We start from the raw sequence: 15,437 nt of genomic DNA on the forward strand, positions 1-15,437 counted from the left end.
CGGAGCCTGAGGGTCGCGCGCCTCGTCCTCCAGGGATGGCGGGGAGTCCGGAGATGATGGGCCTCGGGGACGTCAAACTCACGCCGGCCACCAAGATGAACAACAAGGCCGACGGGACCCCCAAAACCGAGTCCAAATCCAAGGTGAAGCTTGGGGCCCGGAACCGGGGCCCGGCCAGCAGGACTGCTCTCCCGGCTCCGCCCCCGGCGCGTTGTTCCCGGGGAGGTGGGGTGTGATTTTGACATTGCCCAGGGCGTGATAGTCTGCCAGGCTCCACTCCCTCGCTGTGCTGCCCCACCCTCCCTCACCACCACCCCCGGGCACGATGACGGGAGCGGTGCCTATGGGCCCCCCATCCCAGCTGCCCACCTGGAGGACCATTCGGAGAGACGGGAGCTGGGATCATCGCCACCTCCTCGGGTCATCCGGGCCATCCCCCTGTCCTCACGCTGCTTCGGGGGGACCCACGCTTCCCAAGGAAGGGGCTCAGGAAGGAGGGAACTGAAGAGCGGCCGGCGCTCATAGCTGGCAACCTCCGCTGGGCCCGGCTTAGCCTTACCGGCCCCCGTGCCCGTCCTCGACGGCGCCTTCCCGTTCCAGAAGTCCAGCTCTTCCACCACCACCAACGAGAAGATCACCAAGCTGTACGAGCTGGGCAGCGAGCCGGAGAGGAAGATCTGGGTGGACCGCTACCTGGCCTTCACCGAAGAGAAGGCCATGGGCATGACCAACCTGCCCGCCGTGGGCCGCAAGCCGCTGGACCTGTACCGCCTCTACGTGTCGGTGAAGGAGATCGGCGGCTTGACGCAGGTAGGCCGGCCCGCGGACGCCCGCCCGCCCCCGCCGTAAGGACCGCGGATTCCCCTCCGCCTCTGGCGTGTGGGACCGCGGAATCCGGAGAGCGCGGCGGATGGTGGGGGACGGGGTCCCTGCGAGTTGGGAGGCTGCACGGTAGCCGGGAACCCTGGGTCTTGGCCCAGCGGAGACCGGGCTTCCCCGTCTACCTCTCCCTTGGCGGCGGTGGGCTCTGGCCGACATTTATCATTCATTCAATCGTATTTATTGAGCGCTTACTGTGTGCAGAGCACTGTGCTAAGCGCTTGGGAAGTACAAGTCGGCAACATATAGAGACGGTCCCTACTCAGTAGCGGGCTCACGGTCTATCAGGAGGCCAGGCCTTGGCGTGGAAACGAGCTGGGCCCTGGGGCTCGGGAATCATTCTCTGTATATATGTATATATGGTTGTACATATTTATTACTCTATTTATTTATTTATTTAACTTGTACATTTCTATCCTATTTATTTTATTTTGTTGGTATGTTTGGTTCTGTTCTCTGTCTCCCCCTTTTAGACTGTGAGCCCACTGTTGGGTAGGGACTGTCTCTATGTGTTGCCAATTTGTACTTCCCAAGCGCTTAGTACAGTGCTCTGCACATAGTAAGCGCTCAATAAATACGATTGATTGATTGATTGATTGATTCTCCCAAGCTTTACAAAGGAGAAAGGAGCCGAGGCCCAAGAAGGTGACGTGACTCGTCCAAGTTCACCCAGCTGGGCTGGGACACGATCACGGGCCTCCTGAGCGGCCCAGGCCTTGCCTCTCTCCCGTCTGGGATGGGGCGGCGGGGAGCGGGCACATGTCGGAGGGCCATCGGGGCTTGCGCCGAACCCGGGGTTTCCCTGCAGGTCAACAAGAACAAGAAATGGCGGGAGCTGGCCACCAACCTGAACGTGGGGACCTCAAGCAGCGCCGCCAGCTCTCTGAAGAAGCAGTACATCCAGTGTCTGTACGCCTTCGAGTGCAAGGTTGAACGCGGGGAGGACCCGCCCCCCGACATCTTCGCCGCTGCCGACTCCAAAAAGGCCCAGCCCAAGGTCCAGCCCCCGTCACCAGGTGAGACCCGGACGGGGCTCGTCACGTGTGCCAGGAGAGCTCGGGCCCACTGACGGCCACGGGGATGGGATTGAGGTGGTCGGGGCCCACCCGGGGGGTGGGCTTCACCGCCGACTGCCCTCCTCGCTCTGCTGCCACAGTTGGGAAGGGCAGAGTTGGGGTGCCGGGGAAGGGGGAGTGAGAAAAGAAACGTGACCTCAGAGAGCCGTCGTCGGTGGTGGCCGTGAATTGTTATCCCCAGCACGGCGCCCGGGGGTGGAAAGGGTCCAGAGAAGCAGCGTGGCTCAGTGGAAAGAGCCCGGGCTTTGGAGTCGGAGGTCGGGGGTTCAAATCCCGGCTCCGCCAGTTGTCAGCTGTTGTGACTTTGGGCAAGTCACTTAACTTCTCTGTGCCTCAGTTCCCTCATCTGTGGAAATGGGGACTGAGACTGTGAGCCCCCCGTGGGACAACCTGATCACCTTGTGCTTAGAACCCCAGGGCTTAGAACAGTGCTTTGTTAAGAGAAGCAGTGTAGCTCAGTGGAAAAAGCACGGGCTTTGGAGTCAGAGGTCATGGGTTCGAGTTCTGGCTCCACCACATGTCTGCTGTGTGACCTTGGGCAAGTCACTTAACTTCTCTGAGCCTCAGTTACCTCATGTGTCAAATGGGGATGAAGACTGTGAGCCCCACTTGGGACAACCTGATCACCTAGTATCCCCCCAATGCTTAGAACAGTGCTTTGCATATTGTAAGCACTTAACAAATGCCATTATTATTATTTATTATTATTAAGCGCTTAATAAATGCCACCATCCTTATTATTATTAAAGAGTCGGGAGGAGGGCGGGGGAGTCAGCCCCAGGAACTGACGGGAATGTCAAACTTCCAACTAAACATGGCCAAAACAGAATTATTCATCTGTCCTCCCCCTGTCTTCCCAACCACCGTAGACGAAGATCTGTCCTCTTTAAACAGTGGATATACTCCACTCCCTCAGCCCCCCAACACTTATACACCTCGCTCAAAGTCCATTTCCCCCTCTTTACTGTAAGCTTCTCATGGGTGGGGATGGCGTCTGCCAACTTGGTGGTCTTGTCCTCTGCCGAGCACTTAGGACAGTGCTTAGCACACAATAAGTGCTCCGTAAATAACGATTGACCGCGGCGTGCCCTCGGGTCTCCCGAGCCGGGCCGGGGATCGGCCCGAAGGAGTCACGTCTCCGGGGGGTTAGGGGCAGGGCCCCCGCAATCTTCCCCGCTCTGAACGGCCCCTCGCCCGCCTCCGTTTGCAGCCGGTTCTGGCTCCATGCAAGGGCCCCAGACGCCCCAGTCGACCAGCAGCTCCATGGCCGAAGGGGGAGACCTGAAACCCCCGACGCCGGCGTCGACGCCGCACAGTCAGATGCCGCCCTTGCCCGGCATCAGGTAAGCCCCGGGGGTGCGGGCCCGGGATGCCGCGAAGGGCTACGGGGGGTCTGGGGGGGGGGCGGAAAGCCACGGTGCCGACCGACCCCCCACCACCGCCCTCCCTTCGATCCGATACAGGAGCAACTCGGTCGGGCTCCAGGACGCTTTTGCGGACGGGGCCGGCGATCCCGCGGCGTTCCCCAAGCGGAACTCCATGACGCCAAACCCCGGGTACCAGGCGGGCATGAACGCCTCCGAACTGATGGGCCGCGTGACCTACGAGCCCAGCAAGGACCCGTACGGCGGAATGAGGAAAGGTGACTGAGCCTGGCTGGGGACGCGTGCCGAGGGGGCTCGTGGGGGCTTCCGGCCCGCGGGGAGAGGGGCGGCTCTGCCAGCGGCGATGGGGGGAGGCGGCCCCGGGCGACCCATCCCTCCGGCTCCAGCCCCACTCAGCCCCGCTCTCCGTCCCTTCCTCAGCTCCGGGGAGCGATCCCTTCATGTCGGCAGGGCAGGGCCCCAACAGCGGGATGGGGGACCCTTACAGCCGGCCGGCCGGCCCCGGCATGGGCAACATGGCCATGGCTCAGCGCCAGCACTACCCCTACGGCGGGCCTTACGACAGAGTGAGGTGAGCCGGGGAGGGCCGGGCGGTGGGGAGCGGGGCCGCGGGGGCGCGGCGTACCGCCCCGGGACCCGCCGCGGGCTCACCACGGGCCGGCGGTTCCTTCAGGACAGAGCCCGGCATGGGCCCCGAGGGGAGCATGGGGCCCGGAGCCCCGCAGCCGAGCCTGATGCCTTCGGCCCCGGACTCGGGGATGTACTCTCCCAGCCGCTACCCCCCCCAGCAGCAGCAGCAGCCTCCGCAGCAGCCGCCGCAGCAACGGTAAGGGGGTGTCACCGCCGCCCGCGCCCGGCCCCGTCCCCGCCCCGGCCCGGCCCGGCCCCGGCTCAGCCCGCCGTTGCCCGCTCTCTCCCGCAGACACGATTCCTATGGCAATCAGTTCTCCACCCAGGGCACCCCTTCTGGCAGCCCCTTCCCCAGCCAGCAAGCCACCATTTACCAGGCACAGCAGCAGGTGAGTTAGCAGCGGCACTCGGTGAGGGGCGGCGAGAGGGGCAGGGAGGGGGCGGCCGGCCCACCCACCCACCCACCTCCCTCTCTCTCCCTCTGTCGCTCCCCCTCCTCCCGTCGCCCTCGCAGAACTACAAACGGCCCATGGACGGAGCCTACGGCCCCCCCGGCCAAGCGGCACGAAGGGGAGATGTACAACGTGCCGTACGGCGGCGGCGGCGGCGGCGGGGGCGGCGGGCAGGGGCAGCCGCCCCCCCAGGCCCCGCAGCTGCCCCCGGCCCCCAGCCAGCAAGCCAGCCAGCCGCCGGCCGCCCAGCCGTCCCCGCAGCAGGACCTGTACAACCAGTACGGGGCGGCCTACCCCCCGCCGGAGCGCCGGCCGGCGGGCGGGCCTCAGAACCAGTTCCCGTTCCAGTTCGGCCGGGACCGGGTCTCGGCGCCCGCCGGGGCCGGCGCCCAGCAGAGCCTGGCGCCGCAGATGCTGGGGGCGCCGATGGCCTCGGCCCCCGACGGCCCGCAACAGGGCGCCATGTGGCAGGGGCGGGGCGAGCTGGGCTACAACTACTCGAACCGGCCGGCCGCGGGGGCCGCCCCGCCGGGGGCCGCCGCCGCCGCCGCCGCCTACCACGGCGTGAGCCGGACGGACGAGCTGGGTCACGCGGACCAGCGGGTGAACCACGAGGGCCCCTGGGCGCCCCACGGGAGCCGGCAGCCCCCCTACGGCCCCTCGGCCCCCGTGCCCCCCATGGCGCGGCCCCCCCAGTCCAGCTACCCGCCGCAGACCCACATTCCTCAGGGATCCAGCCCCGCCCCCCTGCCGCGGGCCCTGGAGAGCCGCACCTCCCCCAGCAAGTCCCCGTTTCTGCACTCGGGCATGAAGATGCAGAAGGCGGGGCCCCCCGTGCCCGCCTCCCACATAGCCCCGACCCCCAGCCAGCCCCCCATGGTCCGCCGGGACATCACCTTCCCGCCCGGCTCGGTGGAGGCCACGCAGCCGGTGCTTAAGCCCAGGCGGCGGCTCACGACGAAGGATATCGGTACGGCCGGGGGCGAGGGGGCGGGCGGGGGGGTCTCGGGCCGCCCCTCGGTGTGGCCGGCGGAGGGGGCCGGGGGCGGGTGGGTGGCGGAGGCCCCGCCGGGATCCGGGAACGGGAGGCGAGATGGTCTCGGAAAGCGGCGCGGCCCAGTGGAAGTAGCCGCCCGGGTCCGGGTTCTAATCCCAACCGCGCCACTCGCCCGCCGCGTGACCTTGGGCGGATGGCTCCTCTGGGCCTCCGTCCTCTCGTCGGTAGAACGGGGATTAAGACCGTGAGCCCTACGGGGGACGGGGGCGGCGTCCGCCCCGGTTACCCCGTATCCGCCCCAGCGCTCGGAACGGTGCCCGGCACCCACCGAGGGTCTAAGAAAGAGCGCGCGGTTACCGTTACCGTGTCTGTTAGGAACCCCAGAGGCCTGGAGGGTGATGATGTCTCTAAAGTCGGGGCTGCTGGCCGAGAGCACGTGGGCCTTGGACACCATCAACATCCTGCTGTACGACGACAACAGCATCATGACCTTCAACCTCAGCCAGGTGCGGGGCCGGGGACCGCGACCGGGGGCCCCCGCCGACCGGCCGGCCGGCTTCCGGGCCCGGGCGCGGAGGGGTAGGGTCCCCGCGGTCGGCGGGGGGGGAGTAGAATCGGGGGATCGCCGAGCCGGGTCCTGACGCCACCCCCTCTCCCCAGCTGCCGGGGCTGCTGGAGCTCCTGGTGGAATACTTCCGGCGCTGTCTCATCGAGATCTTCGGCATCCTGAGGGAGTACGAGGTGGGAGATCCGGGCCAGAGAAGGCTACTGGAGCCCGAGCGGCTCAGCAAGGCCCCCAGTCCCGCCTCCCCCTCCGCGGAGGGGACGGCGGAGGCCCGGGAGGAGGAGGACGAGGCGGAGGAAGAAGAGGACGAGGAGGAGCCGGAGGAGGGCCGGGACCGGGAGCGGGAGGCGGAGGGGCCCAGCCCCAGGCCGGCGGAGGAGGGGGAGGCGGGCGAGGGCCCGCCGGAGGGCCGCGAGGACAAGTTGGCCAGCAAGTTCGACAAGCTGCCGGTCAAGGTGGTGCCCAAGAGCGACCCGTTCGTGGTGGACTGCTCGGACCGGCTGGGCCGGGTGCAGGAGTTCGACAGCGGGCTGCTGCACTGGCGCATCGGGGGCGGCGACACCACGGAGCACATCCAGACCCACTTCGAGAGCAAGACGGAGCCGGGCCCCCCGCGGGCGCCCTGCCCGGCCGCCGCCGCCGCCGCTGCCGCCTCCCGGAAGCGCCCGCCGACGGCCCCGGGCGGGGGCGGGGGCGGGGGCGAGGGGGGCGCCCCGGCGGCCGAGAAGCGGGTGACGGCCACCATGGACGACGTGCTGTCGGCCCGGGCCGGGGCCCTGGCCGAGGAGGGGGGGCGGCGGGGGGCCGGCCGCGGCCGCCCCCCGCCCCCCGCGCTCCCCTTGGGCGGGGGGCCGGCGCCGGGCCGCCGGCACCTGAAGATCCTGGAGGACGAGCCGCGCAGCAAGGACGAGACGCCGCTGTGCGCCCTCCTGGACTGGCAGGACGCCCTGGCCAAGCGGTGCGTGGGGGTGTCCAACACGATCCGCAGCCTGTCGTTCGTGCCGGGCAACGACCTGGAGATGTCGAAGCACCCGGGCCTGCTGCTGGTCCTCAGCCGCCTGATCCTCCTGCACCACTCGCACCCGGAGCGCAAGCAGGCGCCCCTGACCTACGAGAAGGAGGAGGAGCAGGACCAGGGCGTCAGCTGCAACAAAGTGGAGTGGTGGTGGGACTGCCTGGAGGCCCTGCGCGAGAACACGCTGGTGACCCTGGCCAACATCTCGGGCCAGCTGGACCTGTCCCCCTACCCCGAGAGCATCTGCCTGCCGGTCCTGGACGGGCTCCTGCACTGGGCCGTCTGCCCGTCGGCCGAGGCCCAGGACCCCTTCCCCACGCTGGGCCCCCACGCGCTGCTCTCGCCGCAGAGACTGGTCCTGGAGGCCCTGAGCAAGCTCAGCATCCAGGACAACAACGTGGACCTCATCCTGGCCACGCCGCCCTTCAGCCGGCTGGAGAAGCTCTACGGGGCCATGGTGCGCTTCCTGGGCGACCGCAAGAACCCCGTGTGCCGCGAGATGGCCGTGGTCCTCCTGGCCAACCTGGCCCAGGGCGACAGCCTGGCGGCCCGCGCCATCGCCGTCCAGAAGGGCAGCATCGGCAACCTGCTGGGCTTCCTGGAGGACAGCCTGGCGGCCACGCAGTTCCAGCAGAGCCAGGCCGGGCTGGGGCACGGGGCCGGCCCGCCCTTCGAGCCCACCAGCGTGGACATGATGCGCCGGGCGGCCCGGGCGCTGCTGGCGCTGGCCAAGGTGGACGAGAACCACCCGGAGTTCACGCTGTACGAGGCGCGGCTGCTCGACATCTCCGTCTCGCCCCTGATGAACTCGCTGGTCTCGCAGGTCGTCTGCGACGTACTGTTCCTCATCGGCCGGTCATGACGGCCGGGGACGCCCACGGCCCGGCCGGGGGCCCCCCGCGCCTCCCCACGCCCCGGCCTGCCGCGTGCCTGCCTCCCTGCGCGCCCGCCCCGGGCCGGGCGCGACTCGGGGGAGACTTACTGACTGTTGCCCTTTTATTTATGCAAAACCACCTCAGAATCCAGCCGCTCCCTCCCGCCTCCCGCCTCCCGCCTCCCGCCCCCCGTCCGGCCCTGCTTCTCTCCCACCCCGGGGGAGGCACCCCGCTTGGTGCCCCTCTCCCTCCGTCTCTCCCCGTCTCCTCCTCCGGTCCCATCGCCTACGTACGAGATCCCCCCCCACCCGCCCCGGTCCTCCTCCCCCCCTTTTCCGTTGGTTTTTTAATTTTTATTTTAACCAAAGTTACTGTCGTTTACGGTGAGTTTGGGAAGAAAAAAAACAAAAAAAAAACCACCCGATAATGAGAAGACGCCCCCCCACCCCACCCTCCCGCCTTCCCCCGGCCCGCCTCCCCGCGGGGGGCGGCGGGGCCACCTTTCGTAAACTGTTTTTAACGGTATTAAAAAAAGAAAAAAGAAAAAAAAACAGACAAAGGAAAAAAAAAAAAGAGATCTCCGAAGGACGGGAGAGGAACGCCGAGGCGTCGGGGTCCGGGCCGCCCCCGCCCCCGCGCCGGAACGACGCCTCTCGCCCCGGGCGGAAAGCGAAAACGGGAGAGGAGGGCGCCGAATCGGCAGCAGGCTGTAGTTTTTAACAAATAAAAGATGTTTTTAGTTTAATGTTGAGGAGAAAAAAAAAACACACACAAAAAAAGGCTTCCCCCAAAGTATCTCGTGTGAACCCACAACACCCTGACCTCTTCCTCCTCCTCGATTGTATGGATACCCTGAGATCACCTCTTCGAGCCGGTTTTAAACTTTAGCCGCGGCTGCTGGGCCGCCTCGTGTGTATATATGACGTTGTACATTGCACATACTCTGACTCCCCGCAGTTGAGCCCCCTCCCCGCCCCTCACCCCCTTTATAGTATGACGAGTTAACAAGTTGGTGACCTGCACAAGCGAGACACAATTATTTAATCTCTTGCCTCACGTCCTCTTCCTCCCCTCCCTTCTCCCTCCTCCTCCTCCCCGAACCCCCCGAGGATGCTGTACAGGCCTCTGTGTAAAAAGTCATTGCTGTCTCAGCAGCCAATCAACTTCTAGTTTTATTTTTCTCCCCCCCACCCCGGGTTTTTTTGTTTTTTTGTTTTTCGTTTCCTTTCTAATCGAGGTGTGACAAAGTTCTAGGTTCAGTTGAAGTTCCCGATGAAGAAACACAATGGAGATTTTTTCAGTGATGAATTCTGCATATTTGTATTTCAGACGATGTAGCTCCAAACTTGATGTAAATTCCTCCTTTTTTTTTTTTTTTTCTCCTTTTTTGGCTTAATGAATATCATTTATTCAGTATGAAATCTTTATACTATATGTTCCACGTGTTAAGAATAAATGTACATTAAATCTTGGTAAGAGGTTTGTAAGGGTTTTTATTTTTTATTTTTTCCCCCACCCCAGAGAGGGCGGTGGGTTTGCTGTCCCCCGCGCCCCGTCGTCGTGGAGCGGGCACGGGGTACGCGCCAAACAACCTCCCACGCCCCACCTCCCGGGCGCGGGCGGAGGGATGGGGCAGAGAGCGACCCCGTCTAACAATAATAACGGTATCTTCGAAGCGTTTACTATGCGCCGGGCACTGTACTGAGCGCTAGGGTGGATACAAGCAAAGCGGGTTGGACACGATCCCCGTCCCGCACTGTCTTAACCCCCGTTTTACAGTCTTCTAGACCGTGAGCCCGCTGTTGGGTAGGGACCGTCTCTATACGTTGCCAACTTGGACTTCCCAAGCGCTTAGTACAGTGCTCTGCACCAGGTAAGCGCTCAATAAATACGATTGAATGAATGAATTTTACAGGTAACAGGCACAGAGAAACCGTGACCACCCTCGGGTGCTTGCCATCTGGGCATAGACTCAGCCTTTTTGTAATAATAATAATGATGGCATTTGTTAAGCGCTTACTATGTGCAAAGCACTGTTCTAAGCGCTGAGCAGTGTTCTAAGCGCTGAAGTGGCTGTGGAGTTCACCCTGTCTCTGCTTCTCTCCCTTATTAGATTGTGAACTCTGTGTGGGAGGGGGAGATGGCCCTTGGTTATTCTCTACTTGCCTCGAGTGGGTGCTCAGTAAATGCTACTGCTACTCGCCTTTTTTCATTCTTTTTATGGTATTGAAGTGCTTACTATGTGCCAGGCACTGTACTAAACAGTCAGATAGAGACGAGCTATTCCGGTTGGACACAGCCCAGGTCCCACAGTGCTTTGCACATAGTAAGCGCTTAACCAATACCAACATTATTATTATTATTATTATTATTGTTCACAGTCTCATTCCCCATTTTAGAGAAGCAGCGTGGCTCAGTGGAAAGGGCACGGTTTTACTCGTACATATTTAGTCTATTTTATTCTGTTAATATGTTTTGTTTTGTTCTCTGTCTCCCCCTTCTAGACTGTGAGCCCACTGTTGGGTAGGGACCGTCTCTGTGTGTTGCCAACATGTACTTCGCAAGCGCTTAGTACAGTGCTCTGCACACAGTAAGCGCTCAATAAATATGATTGAATGCATGAATGAATGGAGTCAGAGGTCATGGGTTCAAATCCCTGCTCTGCCAATTGTCAGCTGGGTGACTTTGGGCAAGTGACTTCACTTCTCGGTGCCTCAGTTCCCTCATCTGTAAAATGGGGATGAAGACTGTGAGCCCCCCGTGGGACAACCTTGTAACCTCCCTGGTGCTTAGAACGGTGCTTTGCACATAGTAAGCGCTTAATAAATGCCATCGTTATTATTTTACAGGTGAAGGAACTGAGGCACAGAGAAGCTGAGTTATTTGAGGTCCCGCAGCGGCGGCTGGGATTAAAACCCAGGACCCAGCCACATGGTTGATTCCGTACAGTGCTTTGCACACAGTAAACGCCCAAGAAAGCCGACTGAAGGAATGATTGCTGAACCGTAAGCTCCCTAAGGACAGGGATTGAGTCTACAGGGAAGCAGCGTGGCTCAGTGGAAAGAGCCCGGGCTTTGGAGTTAGAGGTCAGGGGTTCAAATCCTGGCTCCGCCACTTGTCAGCTGTGTGACTTTGGGCAAGTCACTTCACTTCTCTGGGCTTCAGTTCCCTCATCTGTAAAATGGGGATTAAGACTGTGACCCCCCAAGTGGGACAACCTGATAACCTGTAGAGAAGCAGCGTGGCTCAGGGGAAAAGAGCCCGGGCTTTGGAGTCAGAGGTCATGGGTTCAAATTCCGGCTCCGCCACTTGTCAGCTGTGTGACTTTAGGCAAGTCACTTCACTTCTCTGGGCCTCAGTTCCCTCATCTGTAAAATGGGGATGAAGACTGTGAGCCCCACGTGGGACAACCTCATTACCTTGTATCCCCCCAGCGCTTAGAACAGGGCTTTGCACATAGTAAGCGCTTAATAAATGCCATTATCATTATTATTATTATTGTATCCACCCCAGCGCTTAGAAAAGTGCTTGGCACATAGTAAGCGCTTAACAAATACCAACATTATTATTATTATTATTACCGACCCAATCCTAGGCTCCCAAGGCCTTAGTTGGGCCCTTCCCAGACAGTAAGCACCCAGCCTCAATAAATTCGGTCCGCACAGAAGAGGCTGTCCGTCATCACCTCTGATGACTCTGCACACAGTAAGCGCTCAATAAATACGATTGATTGATGAATCGGTCCCCAAGGGTACGGCTTTCAGGGGGGGTGGGTTGGGTTTAATAACGACGGTGTTTGTTCGGCGCTTACTATGTGCCAAGCCCTGTTGGGAAGGCAGCGGGCTGGAGATTTTGAGCAAATGGAGCCCGGGCAGGAGCGAGGCTCGTAAAGGAATGGCGAGGATTATTCCCAGTGGAGCAGGCCTCGGGCAGCCTCCATTTTCCCGGCCGGCTGGGAAACCGGGAGAAGGGGATCCCTTTTAGACTGTGAGCCCGCTGTTGGGTAGTGACTGTCTCTATATGGTGCCAACTTGGACTTCCCAAGCGCTTAGTACAGCGCTCTGCACACAGTAAGCGCTCAATAAATACGACTGATTGATCCCTCCGTCCTCCGGCCGCTTTCCCGATTGGGAATTTCGGTTTCCCTGGTTCTGCAGCAGAGGAAGAAGCAGGGAAGGGTGGGGAGAGGCTCAGCGCCAGTCATTTCCACCCAGGCGCTCGGTTTCTTTGAGAATAAAAAAAAATCACTGGCGGCGGCGGGGAACCCCGGGTGTGTTGTTGTGTGTGTTTGTTTGTTGTGTGGCCCGGGGAACAGAGAGCAGGGAAGGCCCGTATGTTTGGTTTTGTTCTCCGTCTCCCCCTTTTAGACTGTGAGCCCACTGTTGGGTAGGGACTGTCTCTAAATGTTACCAACTTGTACTTCCCAAGCGCTTAGTCCAGTGCTCTGCACACAGTAAGCGCTCAATAAATACGACTGATTGATTGATTGACCGGTTTCGTCCGTGGGAAGCGCCCAGCTCGGGCTCAGCCTCCTTCGCATCGGCAGCCGTTCATTCATTCATTCCAGCGTATTTATTGAGCGCTTACTGTGTGCAGAGCACTGGACTAAGCGCTTGGGAAGTCGAAGTTGGCAACATCTAGAGACGGTCCCTGCCCAACAGTGGGCTCACAGTCTAGAAGATGGAGACAGAGAACAAAACAAAACATATTACCAAAATAAAATAAATATGTACAAATAAAATAAATATGTACAAATAAAATAAATAGAGTAATAAATACGTACAAATATATCTACATATATGCAGGTGCTGTGGGGAGGGGAAGGAGGTGGATTCATTGCAAATATGTATATGTGTACATATTTTTTTACTCTATTTGTACATATCTATTCTATTTATTTTATTTTGTTAGTATGTTTGGTTTTGTGCTCTGTCTCCCCCTTTTAGACTGTGAGCCCACTGTTGGGTAGGGACTGTCTCTCTATGTTGCCAATTTGTACTTCCCAAGCGCTTAGTACAGTGCTCTGCACATAGTAAGCGCTCAATAAATACGATTGATGATGATGATGATTGCCTGGCCTACTTGGGTTGCCGATTTGTACTTCCCAAGCGCTTAGCACAGCGCTCTGCACACTGGAAGCGCTCAATAAATACGACTGACTATATGGCTACTTAGTCCTCCAGCCCTCCGCTTTGGAGAACGGATCTCGGAGAATTCCCCCTCCTTCCCGGTGCTCCCGGGCTCGGGAATTCCCCTCCCTTCCCCGTGAGCCCATCACCCCCTGCGCGGCCCGAGGGGCGGGGCTGTATGTCGTCCTACTTACTGGGCGCCTCCGGGGTGACTGTACCGAACGCCTGGGAGAGGACAGTGAGCAGACACATTCCCCGCCCACAGCGAGTCTTCAATCTGGAATCTAACCCCATCAATAATAATGATGATGGCATTTATTAAGCGCTTACTATGTGCAAAGCACTGTTCTAATAATAATAATAATGGCATTTATTAAGCGCTTACTATGTGCAAAGCACTGTTCTAAGCGCTGGGGAGGTTACAAGGTGATCAGGTTGGCCCACGTGGGGCTCCCAGTCTTCATCCCCATTTTACAGATGAGGGAACTGAAGCACAGAGAAAAGTGACTTTTTTTTTTAATGGCATTTATTAAGCGCTTACTATGTGCAGAGCACTGTTCTAAGCGCTGGGGATCAGGTTGTCCCACGTGGGGCTCACAGTCTTCATCCCCATTTTACAGATGAGGGAACTGAAGCACAAAGAAGTGAAGTGACTTGCCCCAAGTCACCCAGCTGGCAATTGGCAGAGCTGGGATTTGAACCCATGACCTGTGACTCCAGAGCCCGTGCTCTTTCCCACTGAGCCACGCTGCTCCTACTGATAAGTGGTATTTATTGAGCCCTTACTGGGTGCAGGGCACTGTATTCATTCATTCAACTGTATTAAGAGCTTATTGTGTGCAGAGCACTGTACTAAGCACTTGGAAAAGAACAATACAGCGATAAACAGTGACATTCCCTGCCAATGATGAGCTCACGGTCTGGGGAGGGGCAGGGAAGGGGGAGACAGACATCAATACAAACAAATAAAATTACAGATTTATAATACTAATAATTACCATATTTGTTAAGCACTTACTATGTTCCAGGCACTGTTCTAAGCACTGGATATATAATAATAATAATAATGGCATTTATTAAGCACTTACTATGTGCAAAGCACTGTTCTAAGCGCTGGGGGGATACAAGGTGATCAGGTTGTCCCACGTGGGGCTCACAGTCTTAATCCCATTTTACAGGTGAGGTAACTGAGGCACAGAGAAGTTAAGTGGCTTGCCCAAGGTCCGACAGCTGACAAGTGGTGGAGTCGGGATTCGAACCCATGACCTCTGACTCCAAAGCCCGTGCTCTTTCCACCGAGCCACGCTGCTTCTCCAGCTTTGGGGCTACACGTAAGTGCTGTACTGAGCGCTAGGGAGGGTACAATATAACAGTTGGTAGACACAGTTCCGGCCCACGATGAGTTTACGGTCAAGAAGGGGAGGCAGCCATCAATAGAAGCAGCATAGTATAGTGGATACGGCACAGGCCCGGGAATCAGAATGGGTTCTAATCCCAGCTCCGCCACTTGTCTGCTGTGTGGCCTTGGGCAAGTCACTTCACTTCCTCTGTGCCTCAGTTAATAACAATAATAATGATGGCATCTGTTAAGCCACTTGTCAGCTGGGTGACTTTGGGCAAGTCACTTGACTTCTCTGGGCCTTAGTTACCTCATCTGGAAAATGGGGATGAAGCCCGTGAGCCCCCCATGGGACAACCTGATCACCTTGTATCCTCCCCAGCGCTTAGAACAGTGGTTTGCACATAGTAAGCGCTTACCAAATACCATCATTATCATTATTATTAAGTACAGCCCGCAACTTGGCTGGTCGGGCCCTTCCCGCTGAGGCCGGGTTTCCCATCCCCTTCCCTCAGGAGGAGAATGAACAACTTCCGGGGCAGAGGGCGGCGGGGGGAGCCGCTTAGGGGGTCACTTGGGAGGCTTGGGGATCGACGATGTTCCCCAAGAAGGGATTAGGGGTGGTGGGAGGCGAAGGGGGAAGGAAGGGGACAGCAGGCTGACCCCGGCCCCTCAGGCGTCCACACGGGCCTGCCAGTCCTTCTCCTCTTTTAGACTGGGAGCCCACTGTTGGGTAGGGCCCGTCTCTATATGTTGCCAACTTGGACTTCCCAAACGCTTAGTCCAGTGCTCTGCACACAGGAAGCGCTCAATAAATACGATTGATTGATTGGAGGCCTTTCCAGGCCGAGCCCCTTCCTTTCTCTCCCCCTCGTCCCCCTCTCCATCCCCCCATGTTACCTCCTTCCCTTCCCCACAGCACCTGTATATATGTATATATGTTTGTACATATTTATTACTCTATTTATTTGTTTATTTATCTTGTACATATCTATTCTATTTATTTTATTTTGTTAGTATGTTTGGTTTTGTTCTCCGTCTCCCCCTTCTAGACTGTGAGCCCGCTGTTGGATTGGGACTGTCTCTATATGTTGC

The 15,437-nt window shown here is 59.2% G+C and overlaps 1 protein-coding gene across 1 annotated transcript in view; it reads left to right on the forward strand.

Moving 5' to 3' along the window:
• Positions 1-8,040, forward strand: part of ARID1A (AT-rich interaction domain 1A) — a 62,086-nt gene extending 54,046 nt beyond the window's left edge. Inside the window, 12 exon segments of the mRNA XM_038758069.1 lie at positions 34-143; positions 601-810; positions 1,688-1,895; positions 3,166-3,298; positions 3,419-3,597; positions 3,761-3,911; positions 4,014-4,166; positions 4,263-4,359; positions 4,485-4,517; positions 4,519-5,392; positions 5,795-5,925; positions 6,080-8,040. Of these exon segments, the coding sequence (XP_038613997.1) occupies positions 34-143; positions 601-810; positions 1,688-1,895; positions 3,166-3,298; positions 3,419-3,597; positions 3,761-3,911; positions 4,014-4,166; positions 4,263-4,359; positions 4,485-4,517; positions 4,519-5,392; positions 5,795-5,925; positions 6,080-7,861 (4,061 nt within the window). The 3' untranslated portion in view covers positions 7,862-8,040.
• Positions 8,041-15,437: the final 7,397 nt, after the last annotated feature.

This window comes from Tachyglossus aculeatus, chromosome 16 (genome assembly GCF_015852505.1).
Source record: "Tachyglossus aculeatus isolate mTacAcu1 chromosome 16, mTacAcu1.pri, whole genome shotgun sequence".
NCBI classification, from domain to species: domain Eukaryota; kingdom Metazoa; phylum Chordata; class Mammalia; order Monotremata; family Tachyglossidae; genus Tachyglossus; species Tachyglossus aculeatus.